Source organism: Chrysochloris asiatica, unplaced genomic scaffold, assembly GCF_000296735.1.
Source record: "Chrysochloris asiatica unplaced genomic scaffold, ChrAsi1.0 scaffold00097, whole genome shotgun sequence".
Taxonomy (NCBI): Eukaryota; Metazoa; Chordata; class Mammalia; order Afrosoricida; family Chrysochloridae; genus Chrysochloris; species Chrysochloris asiatica.
Genome location: NW_006408615.1, coordinates 9,238,301 through 9,258,794, shown reverse-complemented (window position 1 = coordinate 9,258,794; position 20,494 = coordinate 9,238,301). Strand labels below are relative to the sequence as shown.

Sequence of the window (20,494 nt, the reverse complement as noted above, 5' to 3'; positions counted from 1 at the left end):
TTGTGATCCACAGTCCAGTGCTTAACTTATAAAGATAGCTAATATTTTCAATAGTTTGCCTGGAGATCATTTTAGCCTGATCTTCATGTTCCTGGGAGTCGAGGTATGGTGCTGTGGGTTAATGTGCTGAACTGCAAAGTCAGTTTGAACCGCAAGGTCAGCACAACAGAAAGAAACACTGCCTGACCCTGGGCCAACTTTACAGTTGTTGCTACATTGGAGCTCATTGATGTTGCCATGTGCCGATCCCTCTCATTGAGGGTCTTCTCTTTTTCTCCGACCCTCCACTTTACCAAATATGTTATCCTTCTCCAGGGACGAGTCCTCCTGACAGTATGTCTGAAGTCTGAGAGTCAAAGCCTGACCATCCTGGCTTCCAAGGAGCATTCTGGCTGTACTTCTTCTAACTCAGATTGGCTTGTTCTTTTAGCAGCCCATGGTACCTTTAATACTCTTCCCCCAAACCATAGCCCAAATACATTGCCTAATGCAATATGTTGTTTGATTTCTTGACTGCTGTTTCCATGAGTGTTGATAGTGGATCTAAGCAAAATGAAATCTTTGACAACTTCAATCTTTTTGTTGTTGTTGTTATTTCCCATCCAATTAAAAAAGTTTTTATTGTGAATTGAGTGATTAGTTTACATGGGGAACATCAGTTTTATACTCATCATTTCATTGCAGTGATTTACAATCTCCTCTGTGCCTCATCATTCAACAGTATTTCCTTCTATTCCCTTTGTTTGTTTGTTTGTTTTTTGGGGGGATGTACACAAAAACTCTCAGAAATATATAATCATTTAAAAACCCCAAGGACACATTCTGCAAGCCTGCTCTTTGGCCACCAGCACCTGGCCACCAGCACACAGCCTTTCTCTTTCCATGAGTCTTGAGTCCTCAGCTGCTCCCTCTCTCCATGTCCTCATCTCTGCCTTCATCTCTGGTGTCGCTGCTTCTCTGGATAGGGTCCCACATTTCACTTGTGCTCTTCTCCCTTGGTGATCCTAGGATCCTCTGTTCATGGACTATTAGATTAACTACTTCTCTCTTTTTGTTAAAAAAACTTCTACCTTTACAGTTGTGACAATCACATTTAGTCATGAAAACAATTACTCACAATTGAATCAAAATAACCCTATCCCCATGTCCTTTCAGCAGACCCATCTAGACAGGATCAAAACTATTCAAGGTGATCCTACCTTCCCCCCCACACTCTGAAACTTAATGCCCTCTTGAAAACTTGTAAACCAGTCACTTTGTGCCTTTATAGCTCCTTTTAGATAGCCAATTTCTAAATTGCCTGTAATTCAAGTCTCGACTTTCATTATCGAAGGATTCTCTGGGCAGATTGTTGAATGATGCAGAAAGCATCAAAAGAAGATGGAAGAAATGTACAGAGTCACTGTACCAGAAGGACATGGTTGATGTTCAGCCATTTCAAGAGGTAGCAAATGATCAAGAGTCAATGATACTGAAGGAGAAAGTCCAAGGTGCATTGAAGGAATTGGCAAAGAACAAGGCACCAGGAGTTGATGGGATACAAACTGAAATCTTTCAAGAAAGTGAGACAGCACAGGAGGCATTCACTCATCTATGCCAAGAAATTTGGAAGACAACTATCTGGTTGACTGATTGGAAGAGAAGTGACCCAGTGGAATGTGGAAATCATCGGACAATCTCTTTGATATCCCATGTAAGTCAAGTTTTACTAAAGGTAATACAGAAATGGCTACAAGCATACATTGACAGAGAACTTCCAGAGGTTCAAGCCAGATTCAGAAGAGGCCTGGAATGAGGAATATCATTGCTGATGTCCGATGGATCTTCGCTGAAAGCAGAGAATATCAGAAAGATGTTTACCTATGCTTTATTGACTACACAAAGGCTTTCGATTGTGTGGATGATGACTAGCTATGGACAGCATTGCAATATATGAGTATTCTGGAACATTTAATTGTGCTCATGAGGAATCTATACATGAACCAAGAGGCAGTTGTTCAAACAGAACATGGGAGCACTGAATGGTTTAAAATTAAGAAAGGTGTGCAACAGCGTTGTAGTCTTTCACCATACTTATTCAACCTGTATGCTGAGCAAATAATACGAGAAGCTGGGTTCTATGAAGAAAAACATGGCATCCAGATTGGAAGAAGACTCATTAACAACCTGTGATATGCAGATGATACAACCTTGCTTGCTGAAAGTGAAGAGGACTTAAAATATTCACTGATGACGATCAAAGAGCATAGCCTTCGGTATGAATTGTATCTCAATGTAAAGAAAACAAAAATCCTCACCACTGGACCAATAAACAACATTCTTATCAATGGAGAAAAGATTGAAGTTTTCAAGGACTTCATTCTTCTTGGATCAACTATCAACACTCACAGAAGCAGCAGCCAAGAAATCAAATGACGTATTGCATTAGGCAAATCTGCGGCACAAGACGTTTTTAAAGTGTTGAAGAGCAAAGATGTCAACTTGAGGACTAAGGTGCATCTGACCCAAGCTATGGTATTTTCAATAACCTCATATGCATGTGAAAGCTGGACAGTGAAAAAGGAAGACCATAGAATAATTGATGTCTTTGTGTTATGGTGTTGGAGGAGAATATTGAAAGTGCCATTGGCTTCCAAAAGAACCAACAGATCTGTGTTGGAAGAAGTTCAGCCAGAGTGCTCCTTGGAGGCCAGGATGGCTAAACTTCATCTCTCACACTTTGGACATATTGTCAGGAGGGACTAGTCACTAGAGAAGAATATCATGTTTGGTAAGGTGGAGGGTCAGAGAAAAAGAGGAAAACCCCCATCAAGATGCATTGGCAAAGTGGCAGCATCAATGGGCTCAAGCATGGCAACAATTGTGAGGTAGGCCCAGGACCGGGCAGTGTTTCATTTTGTTGTGCATAGGGTCGCTATAAGTCGGTACCAACTTGATGGCACCTAACAACAACAACAACAACAACATCAACCCTGTGTACAGAGGTGATAGGATTGATTGACTTTGGATGTGAAGACTCCTTTGCTCTCAGTTGGTATTTTGAGCTACTACATCTATAAGTAAGCTCTGGTAGCGTAGTGGTGACAAACTGGGCTGCGAACCTTAAGGTCAGCAGTTCGAAACTACCAGCTGTTCCATGGGAGAAAGATGACGCTTTCTGCTTCTGTAAAAATTTACAGCCTCAGAAACCCTGTATGGGGTCGCTATGAGTCGGAACCAACTCCACGGCACATAACCAACCAACAAAACATCTACAAGTATAGGTCAAGTTCATCAAATTGTAGCAATTTACACTTGTTTCCTTTATCAAAAAAAAAAAGGAGTTTTTTTTTTCCTTTTGTCTTCCTCTGGTCAAATTCTGATCATCATGCCATTAAAGCCAGGTCAAATGGATTACTATATACGAGTTTGGGCATTCTTGTGCGTCTCCCATCACTTCACATCAGCTGGGCACTTCACTCTCAGCTCCAGCCCTCTGTGGCTATGTCCTTGTCAATGGGCTCAGGAGTCCACAGGTCTTACAACACTTCGGACCAGCTAACACCTCCTCTTTGCTCTCTCATCTCCAGGTTGACAGGAGTCTACATGGAACTTGGTCAAACTCGGCCCATATCTTCATTGCTGCCTTTCCCCCTCTTCCACTCGCCAGGAGACCAACATGGTTGCCAGAAAGCTTACATGCCTGCTCATGTGTTCCCTTTGAGTTTCAGTCCTGGAGGAGGATTGGTCTTGAAGGGACTTGATTGCTTGCTTTGATGGCTTCCTAGAGAACAACTTGTTTGTTCTTGTAGTAGCCAATCAGACTACCATTTTTGTTTTGGACAACTTCAGTCTTTTCTGTGTTTCTCATGGTTATTTATTGGTCCTGTTGTAAGAGTTTTTTCTTTGTTTTACAATGAGGTGCAATACATACTGAAGTCTTTGATCTTCATCAGTAAGTATTTTAAGTCCTCTTCGCTTTCAGCAAGTAAAATTGTATTATCTACATATCGCAGGTTGTTAATGAGACTTCCTCTAATCCTGACGCCACATTTTTCATATAATCCAGCTTCTCAGATTATTTGCTCAGCATATAGATTGAAGGAATATGGTGAAAGAATACAACGCTGGTGCACAACTTTCCGGATTTTAAATCATTCAGTGGTTTAATAGTAGGAGATTTTATACACCACTTTTGACGAATGATAAAACTTGAAAAAAAGCTCAACAAAGACACAGACAAAAATAACAACCCAATCAACCAACTTGACGTTATAGGCATAGAGCCCTTAACAAAATAAAATACATGCTTTTTCAGTGTCTGAGAGCAGCGAGGGAAAAACAAAAACTTAGTCAAAAGGAGAACCAATAAGACTACACTCTGATTTCTCAGCAGAAACCATGCAGGCAAGAAGACAGTGGAATGAATATACAAGCCAACCAAGAGTCATTACACCCAGCAAAGTTGTCCCTCGAATATGACAGCAAAATGGGGACATTTTCAGATGAACAGAAAGCTTAATGTATGTTTATCTTCTTGTCTTTCATGATGTTAGGGACGTTTTCTTCCAACATCTCAGTATGTGATGGGTTTACATCTCTCAAGGAATTTGTGGCCCAGGTCTGTGGCCCCCAAGAATACTGTTCTCTCCATCATCCTGCAGGCAGCCTCCCAAGCCTTCCCGAGTGGGCCTCACACACCTCCAAGTGACTCTCTTGAGATTCTAAGGCAATTTTTAGACTGAAGATCCCAGAGGTTTCTCCCTTCTCCTCCTGGCTGGTTTGAAGGCCTCTCCCACCTCAACAGGCCCTGCTCCATGATCTTTCGGGCAGCATTGGAGAGGTTTGAGTGGCCTAGCACAGGGCTCTTAGGGGATTCTGGGAGGAGCAGTTCCTGGTCTTCTGAGGACATGAGTTTCTTGTTTCCTTACCCTTGACAGACATGTACTTCTTGTCCAACCCTGGCCTGGGTTGGGGGCCAAAGGGTGGGTGGAGTGCATATATGGTCAGATGGAAGAGGCACCCACACCAAGGGCTTGCTAGGCCCCTGAGAAATGACCCCACCAGTGTTATTGTCCTCAAACATGCAGCCTGCTTGCATCTGGCCCCATCATCTCACCTTGGCCCACTCTCTGTGGGAAGGTCCTAGGCTGAGCCACTACCATCCCTGACAGACCCAAGGCCCCACACCCCCTTCCCCAGGGATTGCTCCCAACTTGTTCTATAAATGAGCAGCTGCAGCCTGCTCCCACCTGTGGCCCAGGGAAAAATGACTGGCGCTACCAGTCTAGGTGGCTCAGAGGGCCTCTGTTGGCACTGGGCACCTCCTACAGCTCCAAAATGGTGTCCAGTTACACTGGCTTCTGGCCCTTCCTCTCTGGCCCCTTCTCCTGGGCCCATTCCCTGGGGGTCGGCATCCTCGTCCGGAATCAGCTCACCCTTACTGAGGCATTGTGTTCCGCTGAGCTGCAGCCGTATCCGAGTAGCCCTGAAAGTCCTTGCTTATGCGTATTGAAATCTCAGCTGAGCACCGAGTTGGCTCACCCTCCTGTGGCCACCTCGGCAGCCACCAGGCAGGCCGGTCACCCTGGTCTCCCATGTCTCCCTTGTTCTGTGTTTCACCATGGCCCCAAGGCCCAATGGCCTCTCCCATCTCCTTCTATTCATCCTCCCCATCTGTTTTGTTGCTCAAAGTAAATATTATTGTAATAAATCAACATGAGATCATAAATCGGCACACCTGTGTAAATAGCACTGACCAAGAAATAGTAATTAGAGCCCAGAAGCGCCCCCTGGCAGGCAGTCTGGACTTCTCACACCAGGAACTTCACCTACAAAGAATTACAAACTTTGGTTTGGGGGCAGATACTCTGAAGAGCCATCTTATTAACCTAAAATGCACATGCCAGATGAATACCTAAATAAAATGTGGTTTGTACAAAAAACAAAACAAAATAAGGAGCTCTGGTTATGAGAAAAGTGGTTATGAGTCAGGCTGCTAATCTCACGGTCAGCAGTTTGAAACTACCAGAAGTTCCGCAGGAGAAAGATAAGGCTTTCTGCTCCCATAAAGAAGATTTATGGCCTCAGAAACTCTATACAGGGATGCTAGGATTCAGAACCAACTCCAAGGCACATAGCCACCACCACCACCATATATAACAAAAGAGCTCTGCTGGTATAACAAAAGTGGGTTATGCACTGGGCTGCTAACCATCGGGTCAGCAGTTTGAATCCACAAGCTGCTCTGTGGGAGAAAGATGAGGTTTTCCGCTGCACTAAAGATTTACAGCCTAGGAAACCCTATATAGGGTTGCTTGGAGTCAGAATGGACTCCACAGCACCAGCCCATACATAACAAAGGAGCACTAGTTAGCCAGTAGAAGTGGAATCTTAGATAGATAGATATTTATGGATGGAAGTTGAAGATTTTATACTGAGTGGAACAAATCAATTACAATAAGACAAATATTATACGACTTAACTTATATAAAAAGACAAGAAAGGCAAATGTAAGGATACCAAAGTTTACTCAGGGACTGGCGGGAGGGAGAGAAGGGTGGGGGGAGGGTAACAGTGATGGAAAAATCTTCTTTTAGGGCTGAACAGCCAATTATTGTCATTGCTGTCTACAAGTTGTCCATCTGTAAAAAGTGGCCCTGTAGGATAAGCATTGGACTGTGAACCATAAGGTGGGCAGTTCTAACCCACCAGCTGCTCCTCAAAAACCCTATACAGGGTGGCTATGAGTTGGAACTGATGGCACTAAACAACAACCAATTGATGACAGAAATTCAAAAGATTCAATGAGAACCTTAGGGGTTGTGAGTTTGTGCTTATCAGAAAGGACCATGAGAATGGTTACACAATTTCAAGAATGTAATCAGTGTCTCTGGACTATATAGATGTTAGAAACTGTTCAATTGGTGTATATTCTTAACAACAACAAAACTGGAAAAGAAAAACTTATTCTTCCAACTACTAGGAGAATTGTCACCCTCTTTGGGGATTACCTGGGTTGAAGACACTGCTATGCCCAAGGTCTTCACATCTTTTTCTGGGCCAGCCTGAACCTGGAGCTGATCAATATGGGACATAAAGCAAGGCCCAGCCCCCTTGTCCCAACTGAGGACAACTCTGCAGAGAAAGGGGGCTTCTGTCCTGGCCAAGGAAATTGAGGGGAGAGTTGGAGAAAGGGCTTCTGAGAATGTTTTAATCTCCTTCAAAAAGAGGCACACAGGAAGCAGGCTTGAGAATGTGCCCTTTGATTGTTTAAATTATTATATATTCCTGAGCGTTTTTGTATACATATTCCCTCCACCCCACAAAACAAAACAAAACAAAACCCAGAGGGAATGGGAAGCAAATACTGTTGAATGATGATTCACGGAGACTTTAATCATTGCAATGAAATGATGGTGTAAAGCCAATGTTCTCCCATGTAAACTATGGCTCAGGTCACAATAAAAACTTAAAAAAAAATAGAAGCACCAGGAATTCTTTTTTTTTGCTTTGGTGCATAGGGCGTAATGCTTAGAGCAGTGGCAGCCACTTTAAGGCCATGAGGGGACACAGGTAAGAAAAGTCAGTACACCGGATCCTTGAAGATGCCATTGAATGCTGAGTTACCCAGTCCTGGAGCCCGCTTATCCTCAGGTTTCTGGAGACAAACACTATTACTATTAGCCCCCCTCTCATGTTTATCCTTTTGGTAAATAGTGACCCTGTACAGGGTTTCTGAGGCTGTAAATCTTTATGGGAGCAGAAAGTCACATCTTTCTCCTGCGGAATGGCTGGTAGTTTTGAACTGCTGACCTTGAGGTTAGCAGCCCAACTCGAAACAACTACGCTACCAGACTACCAGAGCTCCTTGGTAATCTAACACACTTGAGTTTTAGCTGGACACGTGGCCTCCTAGACTACCCTTCCCAGACTCCTTGGCAGCTTGGTGAGACCATGTGACTAACTCCAGGCCAATGGAGTTTGAGTGGAAGTGATGTGTGCAAGTTTTGGAACATCTTCTGCAGATCTTTATTTGGGACACTCTCCCCACTTGCCTGAAAGTCACCTCTTGGGGCTGGCAGAGTGACTTCACCAGCCTGGGGACTGAGTGAGTGAGAAAAGATCTCCCATTGGTAAGCGGTCTGAGGGTCTTTTTGTTTCAGCAGCTTCCCATGTAACTTAACCAATACATCATGTGTGATAATCAATTCCTTCCTGGGTTCAGCCACTCTGTGTTAGGAATCTTATTCCTACTCTTCTCCTTTATCTGATTTCTCTCCTTGGTTGTTGGTAGGACCCGGGGCTGAATTCTAACTTTTGGGTCTAGTTACAGTGGGCGATGGCTGTGAGAAAAGTTTTAGGAGAATTCCACATCTCACCTGCCATCTTGGTTTCCTCCTCCTGCATCATTGTGCGCTTTCTGCACTGAAGTTCAGGTCACAGCTGAGCCAGCCCCCAGTGTCAGATCCCAAAGCCTGTTCAGCCCTGACCCTGTCTTCCTTCACCTCACAACAGAACTCCCATCAAGCTGGCCCAAGTTAGGATAAGCAGAGATTAGGAACAAATGAACCATGAAAGCACACTTCCAGGAAGGTGGTCATGCATTACCCATGACCATCTCTCTTAGGTACTCAGATGAAACACGTTCTAATTTAATATTTAAACAAGAAGTTTAATATTCATACAGCAGCAAGAATGATTTTCCCAGCCTCAGAGCTGCTGGGAACCCCACTCTCTCCCTGCTCCCTAGGGCCTGGCCAGCCAGGAATATTCATTAAATAATTGGCGGCATGCCTGCCTCAGACCCCTGCCTGTGTGGTACCCCAACAAAGGGATAAGATAAAGGAATGGCTCCTCATCATGTCCCCTAACTCTGGGATAAAATGTCTGTGAAGGCACCAGCTATAAACCAGCCAGAGACATTGGGGCTGGAGGATCCGATTACATGTCCCCAGGGCAAGTTTCCAGCACAGCCACCCTCCCTTACTCTTTCCGAGAAATGTTCTGGTTGCCACTTTAAGCAAATGGGACAGCGGGGCGCTGAGGGTAAGGTTGCCAAAGCACCAGGGCAATTTACACTGGGGAGGGGGCAGGAATCTGGGGCCCAGACTTCTGTATAAATGGATCCTTCTTCCTGCTCTTTCTGGGACAAAACAAGCCCAGAGCTGGCCCTTCCCAGCCCTTTTGGAAGGTCGGGCATGATGGGGAGTTCAGGCCAAACCTCAGGAGTTGGTTCCTACTCATAATACCCCTGTGTGGTGGGTGGTTATGTGCTGTGGAGTCGGTTCTGACTCATAGTGACCCTGTACAGGGTTTCTGAGGCTGTAAATCTTTACAGGAGCAGAAAGCCTCATCTTTCTCCTGTGGAACATCTGGTAGTTTCGAACTGCTGACCTTAAGGTTCGCAGCCTGATTCCTAACCACTATGTTACCAGAGCTCCTTAATATCCCTGTGTAGGGCTTCCCTGTGTAGGGTTTCCAAATAGATCTGTTTTGGAAGAAGTTCAGCCAGAGTGCTCCTTGGAGGCCAAGATGGCCAAACATCGTCTCTCAAATTTCAGACATATTGTCAGGGGGGACCAATCACTGGAGAAGGATATCATGTTTGGTAAGGTGGAGGGTAGAGAAAAAGAGGAAGACCCCCAATGAGGTGGATTGGTCAAGTGGCAGCATTGATAGACTCAAGCGTGTCAAGAGTAATGAGGTTGGCCCAGGATCGGGCAGTGTTTCATTCTGCTGTGCATAAGGTCACTATGGGTCAGTACTGACTTGATGGCACCTAACAACAACAACAACAGGGTTTCCAAGGAGCAACTGGTTGGTTTGGACCATCGACCAAGCGGTCCAGTACTGATTCTATGGCACCACACCAAGGCTTCTCTGGGTATCTATAAAGCGTGAGTGACATACCTAGCCCACAGTGCCAGGGCTCCCCAAACCCCCAACCCAAATACCTGGCAAAAAAGCAGGCTGTGAGGAGTTTTGAAGTGGGAGAGCTTCCTCTTTTTCCAGCGGTCCCAGTATGACAGTCACGCAACAATATTGACTGACAGGGTACTAGGGACAACCTGGAGTGGGGTTGGCCAGGTCTTGGGTGGAGGGGACAAGGAGCCAACTCTTTGACTCCTGGCTTTACCACCAACAGACCACCTGGGATTTGGAAGGTCCTTTCCCAAGAACCTTGGTTTGCAGACTTGTGAAATGGGGGTACAAAGCCGCCGTGGTTTGTGGATCCAATGAGGTGATGTACATATATAATGTGCCCACGGTGGGGTCTGGACACACAGTTGTTTTCTGTGTGTTCATCACCCATCTGAGCTGCAGGGATGTGGAAGTGGGTCCTATTTGTGCCAACCCCCCCGATGCCAAGGGTGCCTGGACTACTCCTTGGCAGAAAGGTGTCAGCTCACTGTCCCAAATTGTGACAGATATCCCTGGGCACTGAGCCAGCAGCAGCATCGGGAGCCAGAAAGCCATCTCTGTGGGGTCATCCAGTGGAACAGCCGTCCAGGGCAGTGTCCCTGGGAGTGTCCACAGTCTGCCTGGGCAAAGAACAGTGAGCAGAGGACCACAAGAGGAATTTGACTTGGCTGCAACCTTCAAGGTTTCTGGGAGACAAGCTAAACAAGAATTGGCATGTGTGGAGGCAACTTGGAAGCTGTGGTGTTCGAAGGGGACCAGTCACGGAGGGCTTCATGGAGGGGCTATCAGACTTATTAGGAAAAGTTTGTTGGTGGAAATGGTTGGGAAGGAGTCAAGGATATGCCGTTTTGTGTGGTTGGTGGGCAATGCTCAGGGGACTGGAGGGGGTGGGCTGGATCATGGCAGGTCTTGAACACTGGACCCAAGAGTTAGGCTTTGTTGCATAGGCAAGTGGGAGTCATGAAAGACTTTAGAGCGAGGGAGTGACATGCGCTTCATCTCTGTATCCTAGTACATAGTTGTAATGTGTTGTCTAGTCAGTTTCAATTCAAAGTGACCCCTGTATACAATTTCCAAGGCTGTAAATCTCAAGAATTGCAGAAAGGCTCCAACCACAGATCTGTGGTTCACAGCCCAGTGCTTATCCTTTAGAGACACTGTTCCCATGCATGGCACATAGTAACCACTATATGATGGCCTGGTGTGGTACTGTGGGTTAATGTGCTGGACTGCAAGGTCAGTTTGAACCGCAAGGATGGCAGTTCAAGCTCACCAGCCAGCCACTCCTTGGAAACCCTATACAGGGTGGCTATGAATCGGAACAGACTCTGATAGCACTTCACAACATGATTGCCAAATGGCTGGTGAGGTAGGATAAGCATGACTGTTAATCACAAAGTTGGTGGTTCAAACCCACCAGCTACTCCTCAGAAACCCTAAACAGGGTCATTGAGTCAGAACCAACTCACTGGCACTTAACAACAGGTCTCCTCACTTATTTATATATTGTTGAGTGCTGTCAAGTTGGTTCTGACTCAGTGACCCTGTAAAGGGATTCTGAGGAGCCCCTGGTGCGTTTGAACGGCTGATCTTGTGATTTTAAGTCCAGATCTTATCCTACAGTGCCTCACTTGTATTACAGTGAAATCTGTGAGAGCCGTAATTGACAGTAGTGAGTTTTCTGTCTTTGACAGCGTGCAGACTTACTAATTTTCTTTCACTCTTATTAGTGGAAAATATTTGAGTTTTCCTTCTCTGATAGACTTATGAAGTAAAAGCTGCTTGTTTGAGCATTTGAAAATGATTAAAATTATATTGCCCTTGGAGGATTAATTGACCTATGACCCATTGCTCTCATCAAAAACCTCACCTGCTCTTGAATATCCCTAGTGTTGAGCTCACCACCTTTCCTAGTGGCTAGAACTGTCCCCGACAGAATCCGGAGGTCTCTGAAGGTTTCCTCCCTTGGTTGCTCTCCTGGCAGCAGGCCCAGTCTGGCTGGTGAATTTCTCCATGCAACTCCTTCAATGCAAACCAGTTGAGACATCCCAGGAAGAGAGCCCCACAGGTGTCCCATCTCCCTCCTTGCGGTCCCTTACATCTATTCTTAGGGTGGGATCCATGATTGCCCTGTTTGGGTTGAGAGAGATTCAGGGGCATTATTGGGGGACTCCAAGCACACTGGCAGGTTACTCAGACTCCTCTCATCCACATTGCAGCTACCTCTCCCTTCCCCAAGTGCCTAGGAAATTGCCAGTTAAGGTCCACCTGATCCAGATAGCAGCAGGGAGACCCCAGTGGGCTGGGCTGGTTTTAGGCAGGTCACCGGCCAACTCAGCAGCTTCCCATCTGGAGAGAGCAGCCAATAAGGGCTGAGTGAGTGGGTGTATTTTATTAACCATAAACCACTAGAAGTTGGTTAGTACTTTTAATGTATCATTTTTTCCCGTTTATCACAGGGCCAGGGAGAACACTTTCTTCAAAATGCTTCTTGTGAGCCAGATCTTCCAGCTGGCACAAACTACCCTGGCAACATCTGGAGGGGAAAACAAGGATGTGGTGGGTGGGCAATCTCTCTCAAGGAGCTCTCTAGATCTGCTCAGCTGGCCGGCCTCTGCTCGGCCCCTCTGAAAAAGAATCAAAACCAGGAAAGACCCAAACACCCCCAACTCCCAACACTGTGTGGGACACATCTGCTCCCCTGGCCTTCCCGAGTCGCTATCTTCTGCAGACTTTTCCCTCCTTTCATATCCTTTCCCACTAGCTTCTCCATGCCCTCTTCCTGATCACAGAGTTCCCAACCCTACTGGCTCCCTGTACCCAAGGAAGACACTGGAAAACAGTGTCTGATATTCAAAAGACCAGGGTGCTCACAGCAGCCTGGGGACACTGATTCCAGCTGGAGGGGCTCCCCCCACGTGAGGTCTCTGCTCTGAGAGTGTGTGCGAGCCTGGAGGGACTCATCCCTGCGGAGCCGGAGTTGCCAGCAGGGGCTAAGACCTCCTCTCCCCCGGAAGGGTGGTCCTCATAAGTACATCTTCATGGCTTCGTGCGTCGTGGGGCAGTAGCGAGCATGGAGCTGAGCCAGCAGCGCCCGGGATGTGGCCCGGAAGCGGGTGCCCTGACTCTTCTTGTTCCACACGTGAACGGCATAGGTGGCGTTGAGCAAGCGGGGCAGCTCCTCGGGGCGGATGTCCTCAAAGTACTTCTTCCAGTTCTGCCAGGGGATGGGGTAGAAGGCCTCCCGGGGTAGGGTGGTGACGCCGCGGCAGGCCTGGCGCTCCCCTAGGCTGCGGATGGCGCACCACTTCTTGAAGACCCTCGTGAGGAGCTGCGGGCCCTGGTGGCCCCAGACCCAGCGGTTGTAATGCGCCACGAAGTCCCGCATGCAGAGTGCCATGAACTCGTGGCCCCGTTCAAAGGCCAGGAAAGCGCCGTTGAGGACATAGCGGGACTGGGTGCCCAGCGTGTTGGTCAGGTTCTGTAGACTCTTGAGGACGATAAAGTCCGTGTCCAGGTAGATGCCGCCGAACTTCCACAGCAGCGCGATTCGGCCGGCGTCGGAGAGCACAGGTAGAAGGTATGGCTCCCAGCGCGCACGCGCAGCCGAGTGCCAGGCAGCCAGGGGCGTGCCGCGGAACAGGGCCTCCAGGTCTAGCGGCAGCATCTGGACGTTGGGGAAGCAGCGCAGCAGCGAGAGCCCCAGGTTCTGGGGCTGGGAGGCACTGTCCCCCAGCAGCCCCTTCATTAGGACCACCACTCTGGATTTGGGGTGGGCCCTGGCCGCTGACTCCACCGAGCACATGAACAGGAAGTTGGGGTTGGTCCGGTCTGAGGTCTCCAGGAAGAAGATGTTGCCAGGAGGGGAGCTACTGGGGAGGGCCATGGGAGGCTCTGGGCAGGGGCAGGGCAGGTCGGCAGGCAGATTGTAGAGCTGTCCTTGGTTCTTAGGTTCACCCACGATGTGCCAGTAGATCATGAGGAAGACGAAGGTGAACTTGAAAACCATGATGAACAGTGTACAGACCCGCTGCCTGAGAGTGCCTCGGAGCAGCAGCAGCGCGCAGCTGGGGGCGCTGGGCATGGTCTCCCAGATCACACTAGCAACCTCCAGTGGAATTGGTTGGTCTGCAAGAGAAGGTACAACATGGGGCCGAGCCACCAGACGTGTCTTCCGCAGTCCATGGGGCTCTGGGGCCAGGCAAGCCTGAGCTTGAACCTGGGGACTCGGGGCAAATCTCTTCCCAGCGCCCCATCTCCTTTCTCACCTGTGTGGACTAAAGTATGTGAAGGTCCCTTCCCTTTTCAAGAGCTTGCCTATGAGCTACCCCAGGACTGGCACCCACAATGCATGGCGACCCTGGGCTCAGGCCACAGTCTGCCACAGGCTGTGACTTTACAAGTCATGCCTTTGCCTTGGAAATTGAGTTCTCTTTGGCATGATGGCTCATGCCCTGAGGCCCAGCTCTTGACCCCTCCCCTTCACTTGGCTTTACAAACCAGGCCTGGACCAGACAGCTAAGCAGCCTCAGGGTGGCCTGGCACTTGCAGAGAGGGTCAGGAAAGCAAGCTCACTCACAGAGCTCTGGTCCAAGCACACCGGAATGCCTGCTGGGTTCCAAAGCTCTTTGTCTTGCCAAGATGGCATCTTCTGGTCCCTGCACCCCCAGTCCTGCTTTGGGCTGAAGTAGAAAGGGGCAGGAAGTCTGGAACTAGTATAGTTGCCCTTGAACGTTAACTTTTCCACTGATGTCTGCTGAGCCAGCAGCCAGGAAAATTCCTGGTTGCCCACAGGTGGCAGGGGGAACAAGACAGTCTTGGTCCCTGTGCTAGAGAGCAGAACCAGCAGACACCTGGAGGCTTGGGACCCCAGCTCTGCCAGGACCTGCTTCCAGACCCTGGACAAGTAAGTCACTTACGTCTGTGAACCTAAGTGATTTCCCACTTGCAGAAAAGGGATATCCAGCAGCTGTATTCCTATTCATTCCTTCATTCAATTCGTATTGACTGCCAGGAAGTAGGTGCCAGGTGACCTCCTAAGCATTTGGTGGTGGGGGTGTGCCGCTGGGCTGGTTCTGACTCATAGTGACCCTGGATAGGGATTCTGAGGCAGTAATTCTTTATGGGAGCAGAAAGTCTCATCTTGTTCCTACAGAGCAACTGGTAGATTCGAACTGCTGACCTTGCAGTGAGCAGCCCAATGCGTAACCACTATGCTATCAGGGCTCCTTTTCTGTATTTGTTGTTGTTGTTGTTGGTGGTCTAACTCACAGTGACCCTGTATAGGGTTTCCTAGCAGCAGCTAGTGAGCCTGAACTGCCGACCTTGCAGTACAAACCGACCTTGTGGTCCAGTGCATTAGCCCACAGTGCAACACCAGGACTCCCTTTCCTGCATTTAGCACCTATTAAATCATTAAGTAAGGAGCTCTGGTAGCATGGTGGTTATGAATCGGGCTGCGAACCGCAAGGTCAGCAGTTCGAAACTACCAGCTGTTCTGCAGGAGCAAGATGAAGCTTTCTGCTCCCGTAAAAATTTACAGCCTCGGAAACCCTGTACAGGGTCGCTGTGAGTCAGAACCGACTCCACGGCACATAACAGCAACAAGTCATTAAATACCATTTAACACCAATGAAGTACCCCCACCTTATAACCACAGTTAAGGACTGAATTGTGTCCTCCAAAATATACGTTAGAAACGTAACCCCCCCAACCTGAGAGGTGACCTTGTTTGGAAACAGGGTCTTAGCAGATGTTGTTGGTATACACGAGGCCCTACTGGAGGAGGTGGGCCCTCTACAATATGACGATGCCCTAATATTAGACAAGAGACCCAGAGACCCAGAGGGCCTGGGGCTGCCCTGCTGGAAGCTAAGAGAAGAGCAAAGCTCGTTCCCTTAAGCCCTTGGAGAGAACATGTCCTTGTGGATGCTCTGAATTCGGACCCCTGGCCTTCAGATCTGTGAGGCAATTCATGTCAAGACCTCCAGTTTGTGGTGCCGCAACACTTACACAACCAAACTGCAGCGGGGATCACATCCCCATCTCATAGATGAGTAAACAGGCATATAGAAGCTCGGTAACCTGCCTACAGTCCTACAGCCGTAAATGGTGGGCCAGGTGGCCCCAGGGTCTGTGTTCTCAACCACTAGACCCCTTACCTGGGACAGAGGTGCCAACGGACCCACCATAACCTGTAGGAACTGATGCACCTGGACTTAGCATTGCAGCCACGCCACCTGCCCTCCACTCAGACCTCAGCATCCCCAGGGGAAGGTGCCATCCATTCTACAAAGGGGCAGAGAGGGTGGGAGTCAGTCTCCTCACAGGGAGCCTCACAGCTTGGGGAAGGAGCCTGGCGCTCTACCCAGGGTTCAGGTTTGGGCCCTGCCCTGTCTCTGGCAAATAACTGACCAGCCTAGATGGCCCATGGTGCAAGGCGGGATCCCGGAAGCCTCCTGGAGACGCGCCTGGCTCAGCAGCCAGCCTTGTCTGTCAACACGAACTCAGCTTTTCCACACATGCTCTGCATCGGTGAGGCCATCTGCAAAAGATGGAGGAGAGGATGAGAGGGGCCACTGGCACCTGGTACCCCCACCTCCCTGCCAAGACTGACCAGTCCACTCCTTTGTTCACTGACTTGTCCCAGGAGGGGACCTTTCAGGGTCAGGCCCTGCACTGGTACCCAGGACAGCACCTGGAAACAGACAAGGGCAAGGTGAAATGCAACAAGGGGGTCAGCGGAACTGACTGGGCAGGTGGCCGTTGAGCTGAGCTCTGGGGATGAAGAGGGCTCACTAGCCAGATGGAAGTGGTATGGTAGCTCTGGATTGTGTAAGCCGCAGCCTCTCCCCAGTACCCGGTACACAGTAAGCACTTAAGACAATGTCTGTGAATGAATGAATGGTCCCCACAAGGTGCATGGGGAGCAGAGTGAGACAGGAGTTGGGTGTGGGGGCCAAGGTGGTCTTCAAGGCTGGACTGTCTGGCTCTTTCAGTGGGCTTTGGTCAGGGAGTGAAGGAACCTGCTCTATGGGGAGTGAGGGATGCATATGGCAGCAGTGGAGGGTGGGAGACCAGTAGGTAGGATAGGAGATGGGAGGGAGAGATGGGGTGAACCTCAGGATTCAGGGGACCCAAGTTCCACAGAGGTACAACCATAGGCTCAAACATAGCAAAGACTGCGAGGCTGGTGCAACAGTGAGTGACCTGTTGTCCATTGGGCAGGAGGTTCATGCCCACAGTGGGCAATTCTGGGCATGCACGCCCTTCCAGAGACGTCCGTTTCCATGCCCTACTCAGAGAGTGCCTTCCCATCTTTGTACATCAGCTCAGCTCTGGGTGCCAGTGTCCAGCCCAGTCCAGCCACGAGGAGTGGATGTGGGCTGAGGCGCAGGAGGTCCTGAACCAGGCCCTTTGTAAACAAAGTCCCTTCCATTACCCTCTGACAACATGTCTTAGTACCAGTTCCTACTAGAGAAACAGCCACTTTATCCTGTCTGCTGCTTGGGCAAGAAAGGTGAGGGACCATCCTAGATTTGTCTTCATTGTCTCTATCCAGGGCACTGTCTGGTTATGCCTTTGGAACAGGAGAGGAGCCCCATGTTCCTCTTCCCTTCATGCCCCCATCCCAAACCTGAGCCCTCTCACTCCCCATCTCCAAACTCTTCATTGTCCTCCTGTTTCTACTTCACCCCCTGCAGGTTCTTGTCCACAGACCCTAATGACATGTGTGTCCCTACCTCCCTAAAATCAAGTCCTACCTCTCTGTTATCTGCTCTGCCCAGGCCACACCTGACCTTCCGCTCTTTCTCCCCAACTCTTCTGCAGCCTCAGGGCCTTTGTACCTGTGGTTCCTTTTGCTCCTTCCTGCAGATGCTCCTGCGGTATGCCCCCCCAAAACTCATCTTCCCACCAGAGCCTTCCCAACCCCACTAGTGAAAATTCCAACCTCCATCGTTTCATTGTTGTTGTTAGGTGCCATCGAGTTGGTACCGACTCATAGCGATCCTATGCACAACAGAATGAAACACTGCCCGGTCCTGGGCCAACCTTACAGTTGTTGCCACGCTTGAGCCCATTGATGCTGCCACTTTGCCAATCCATCTCGCTGGAGGTCTTCCTTTTTTTCTCTGACCCTCCACCTTACTAAACATGATGTCCTTCTCCAGAGATTGGTCCTTCCTGACAATATGTCCGAAGTGTGAGAAACGAAGTTTGGCCATCTTGACCTCCAAGGAGCACTCTGGCTGCACTTCTTCCAACACAAATCTGTTCTTTTGGTAGCCCATGGCACTTTCAATATTCTCCTCCAACACCATAACTCAAATGCATCAATTCTTCTACACTCTTCCTTATTCACTGTCCAGCTTTCACATACATATGTTGTTGTTATGTGCCGTGGAGTTCGTTCTGACTCATAGTGACCCTGTACAGGGTTTCCGAGGCTGTAAATCTTCACTGGAGCAGAAAGCCTCATCTGTCTCCCATGGAACAGCTGGTAGTTTTGAACTGCTGACCTTTTGGTTCACAGCCTGATTTGTAACCACTACGCTACCAGAGCTCCTTTCGCATACATATGAGGTTATTGAAAATACCACCACTTATCTGTCAGTGTGTCATACTGTGGTGGCTTGTGAGTTGCTGTAATTCTGGAAGGTATTTTAAATACGAGCAGGGTCACCCATGGTGGAAAGGTTTCAGATGAGCTTCCAGATGAAGACAGACTAGGAAGAAAGAGTGATGAACTACTTCAGAATATTTAGTCACTGCAAACCTTATGAATAGCAGAGAAACATGCATGTGAAGCTATTGAAAATACCATGGTTTGGTGCAGGCACACCTTAGTCCTCAAACTGATATCTTTGTACTTGGAACACTTTAAAGAGGTCTTAGGCAGCAAATTTGCCTAATGCAATATGTCATCATTTGATTTCTTTCTTTTTTTTTTTTCTCTAAGTTTTTACTGTGAATTATGTGTCAGTTTACATGGGAGAACATTATCTTTACATTCACCGTACCATATTTCGTTTCATTGCATGCATCATCATTGTTTGATTTCTTGACTGCTGCTTCCATGAGTGTTGACAGTTGATCCAAACAATAGTTCCTACTTTATTTTTTCTCCTTAGTACTTGTTACTAAGCTCTGGTGATGTTGTGGTTACATACTGGACAGCAATCCACAAGGTCAGCAGTTTGGAACCACTAGCTGCTCCGCTGGAGAAAGATGAGGCTTTCTATTCCTGTAAAGATTTGTTGTTGTTGTTAAGTGCCATAGAGTCAATTCCAACCCATAGGGACCCTGTATAGGGTTTCCGAGGAGCAGCTGGTGAGCTTGAACCGCCAATCAAATGGCTTTGCAGTTTGGCGCATTAACCCACAGTGCCATACCAGGACTCCGTGAAATCCTCTACAGGCTCACTGGGAGTTGGAACTGCCTCCCACAGCAGCAGCGGCTAACATACTGTATCCTGGACTTCTTTATTTTGGTGATTTATCTGTCTTGTTCCATTAAAGCCTAACTCCATGAGGAAAGGGATATTTTTGTGGTTTGTTCAGCAACTAGAAGAGTGCCGAGTTCCTGGTACGTGGTTAAAAAAATATTGAGAGAATACGCACAGGGTGATTGAAGAAACGAATCAATGATCAAGAGAATCGATGAGCGAATGATCAGTGAATCAGTAAGTAAGCATGCCAGTGAGTGAGTAGGTCAGTGAGCAAATGGATCAATAAGCAAATCAGAGTGAGTTAATCAGTGAGTGCCCAAGTGAACCAGTGGTGAGATAATGGGGGTCAGAGAGGCTATTTGAGCTGCCTGAGGTCCCCCAGCCACAAGTGGCAGAGCTGATATAAACTACAGACTGGCTGTGCCCCCAGCCCCTGATCTTTCTCCAGCAGGGAGAGGCTATTTTTGTTCTGAATATTTTTAGCCCCATATCAACAAAGCTGATAAGTGGACAGGCAGTTAGATGAACAGGCAGCCGCAGGCTCTGGCTGCTTGGGGGTCATAGTATTAGAACGATCAGACTCCAGCTCATTGTGGGGTAGGGTCTAGGCCTGCTCTGGAGGCAGGATGTTTCACCGATGGAGCTATCAGTTGGAGATGCCAGACACAGGTCAAGTTATATTTGGCGCCAGAGCCGAAAGTCTAGAAATAGAAACCGTGTGTGGGGCCAAGTTGGCCACAACCTAATACCCGCGTGACCTCAGGCACTAAGTATGTTTCTGGGCCCCTGGATGGGACTCACAGTGGCAGCCTGTCAGCCCAAGCCTCCTCATGCTTCCTTGCCCCGCCCCTAGGGGGAGGTTTCCACTTAGCAAGCAAGTTATGGTCACTCCCTGCCCTATGCCCCTCTGTGGTTTCCTATTATCAGGACCCTCCACTGTCCATCTCAGGCAGGCAGTGAAGGGTGGGTAGACGCACAGGGCCGGTGGGGGTTGTCAGGTGCCATCGAGTCAGAATGGACTCATAGCAACCCCATGCACAGCAGAATGAAACAATGTCCAATCCTGGGCCAACCTCACTACCGCTGCCACACTTGAGTCCATCAATGCTGCCACCTGGCCAATCTATCTCGTTGGGGGTCTTC

At 48.4% G+C, this 20,494-nt stretch overlaps 1 protein-coding gene across 1 annotated transcript; it reads right to left on the bottom strand.

Moving 5' to 3' along the window:
- Positions 1 to 12,928: 12,928 nt before the first annotated feature.
- A4GALT (alpha 1,4-galactosyltransferase) lies at positions 12,929 to 13,987 on the bottom strand. Its single transcript, XM_006866909.1, has one exon. The coding sequence runs from the start codon at positions 13,985 to 13,987 to the stop codon at positions 12,929 to 12,931; it is 1,059 nt and encodes a 352-aa protein (XP_006866971.1).
- Positions 13,988 to 20,494: the final 6,507 nt, after the last annotated feature.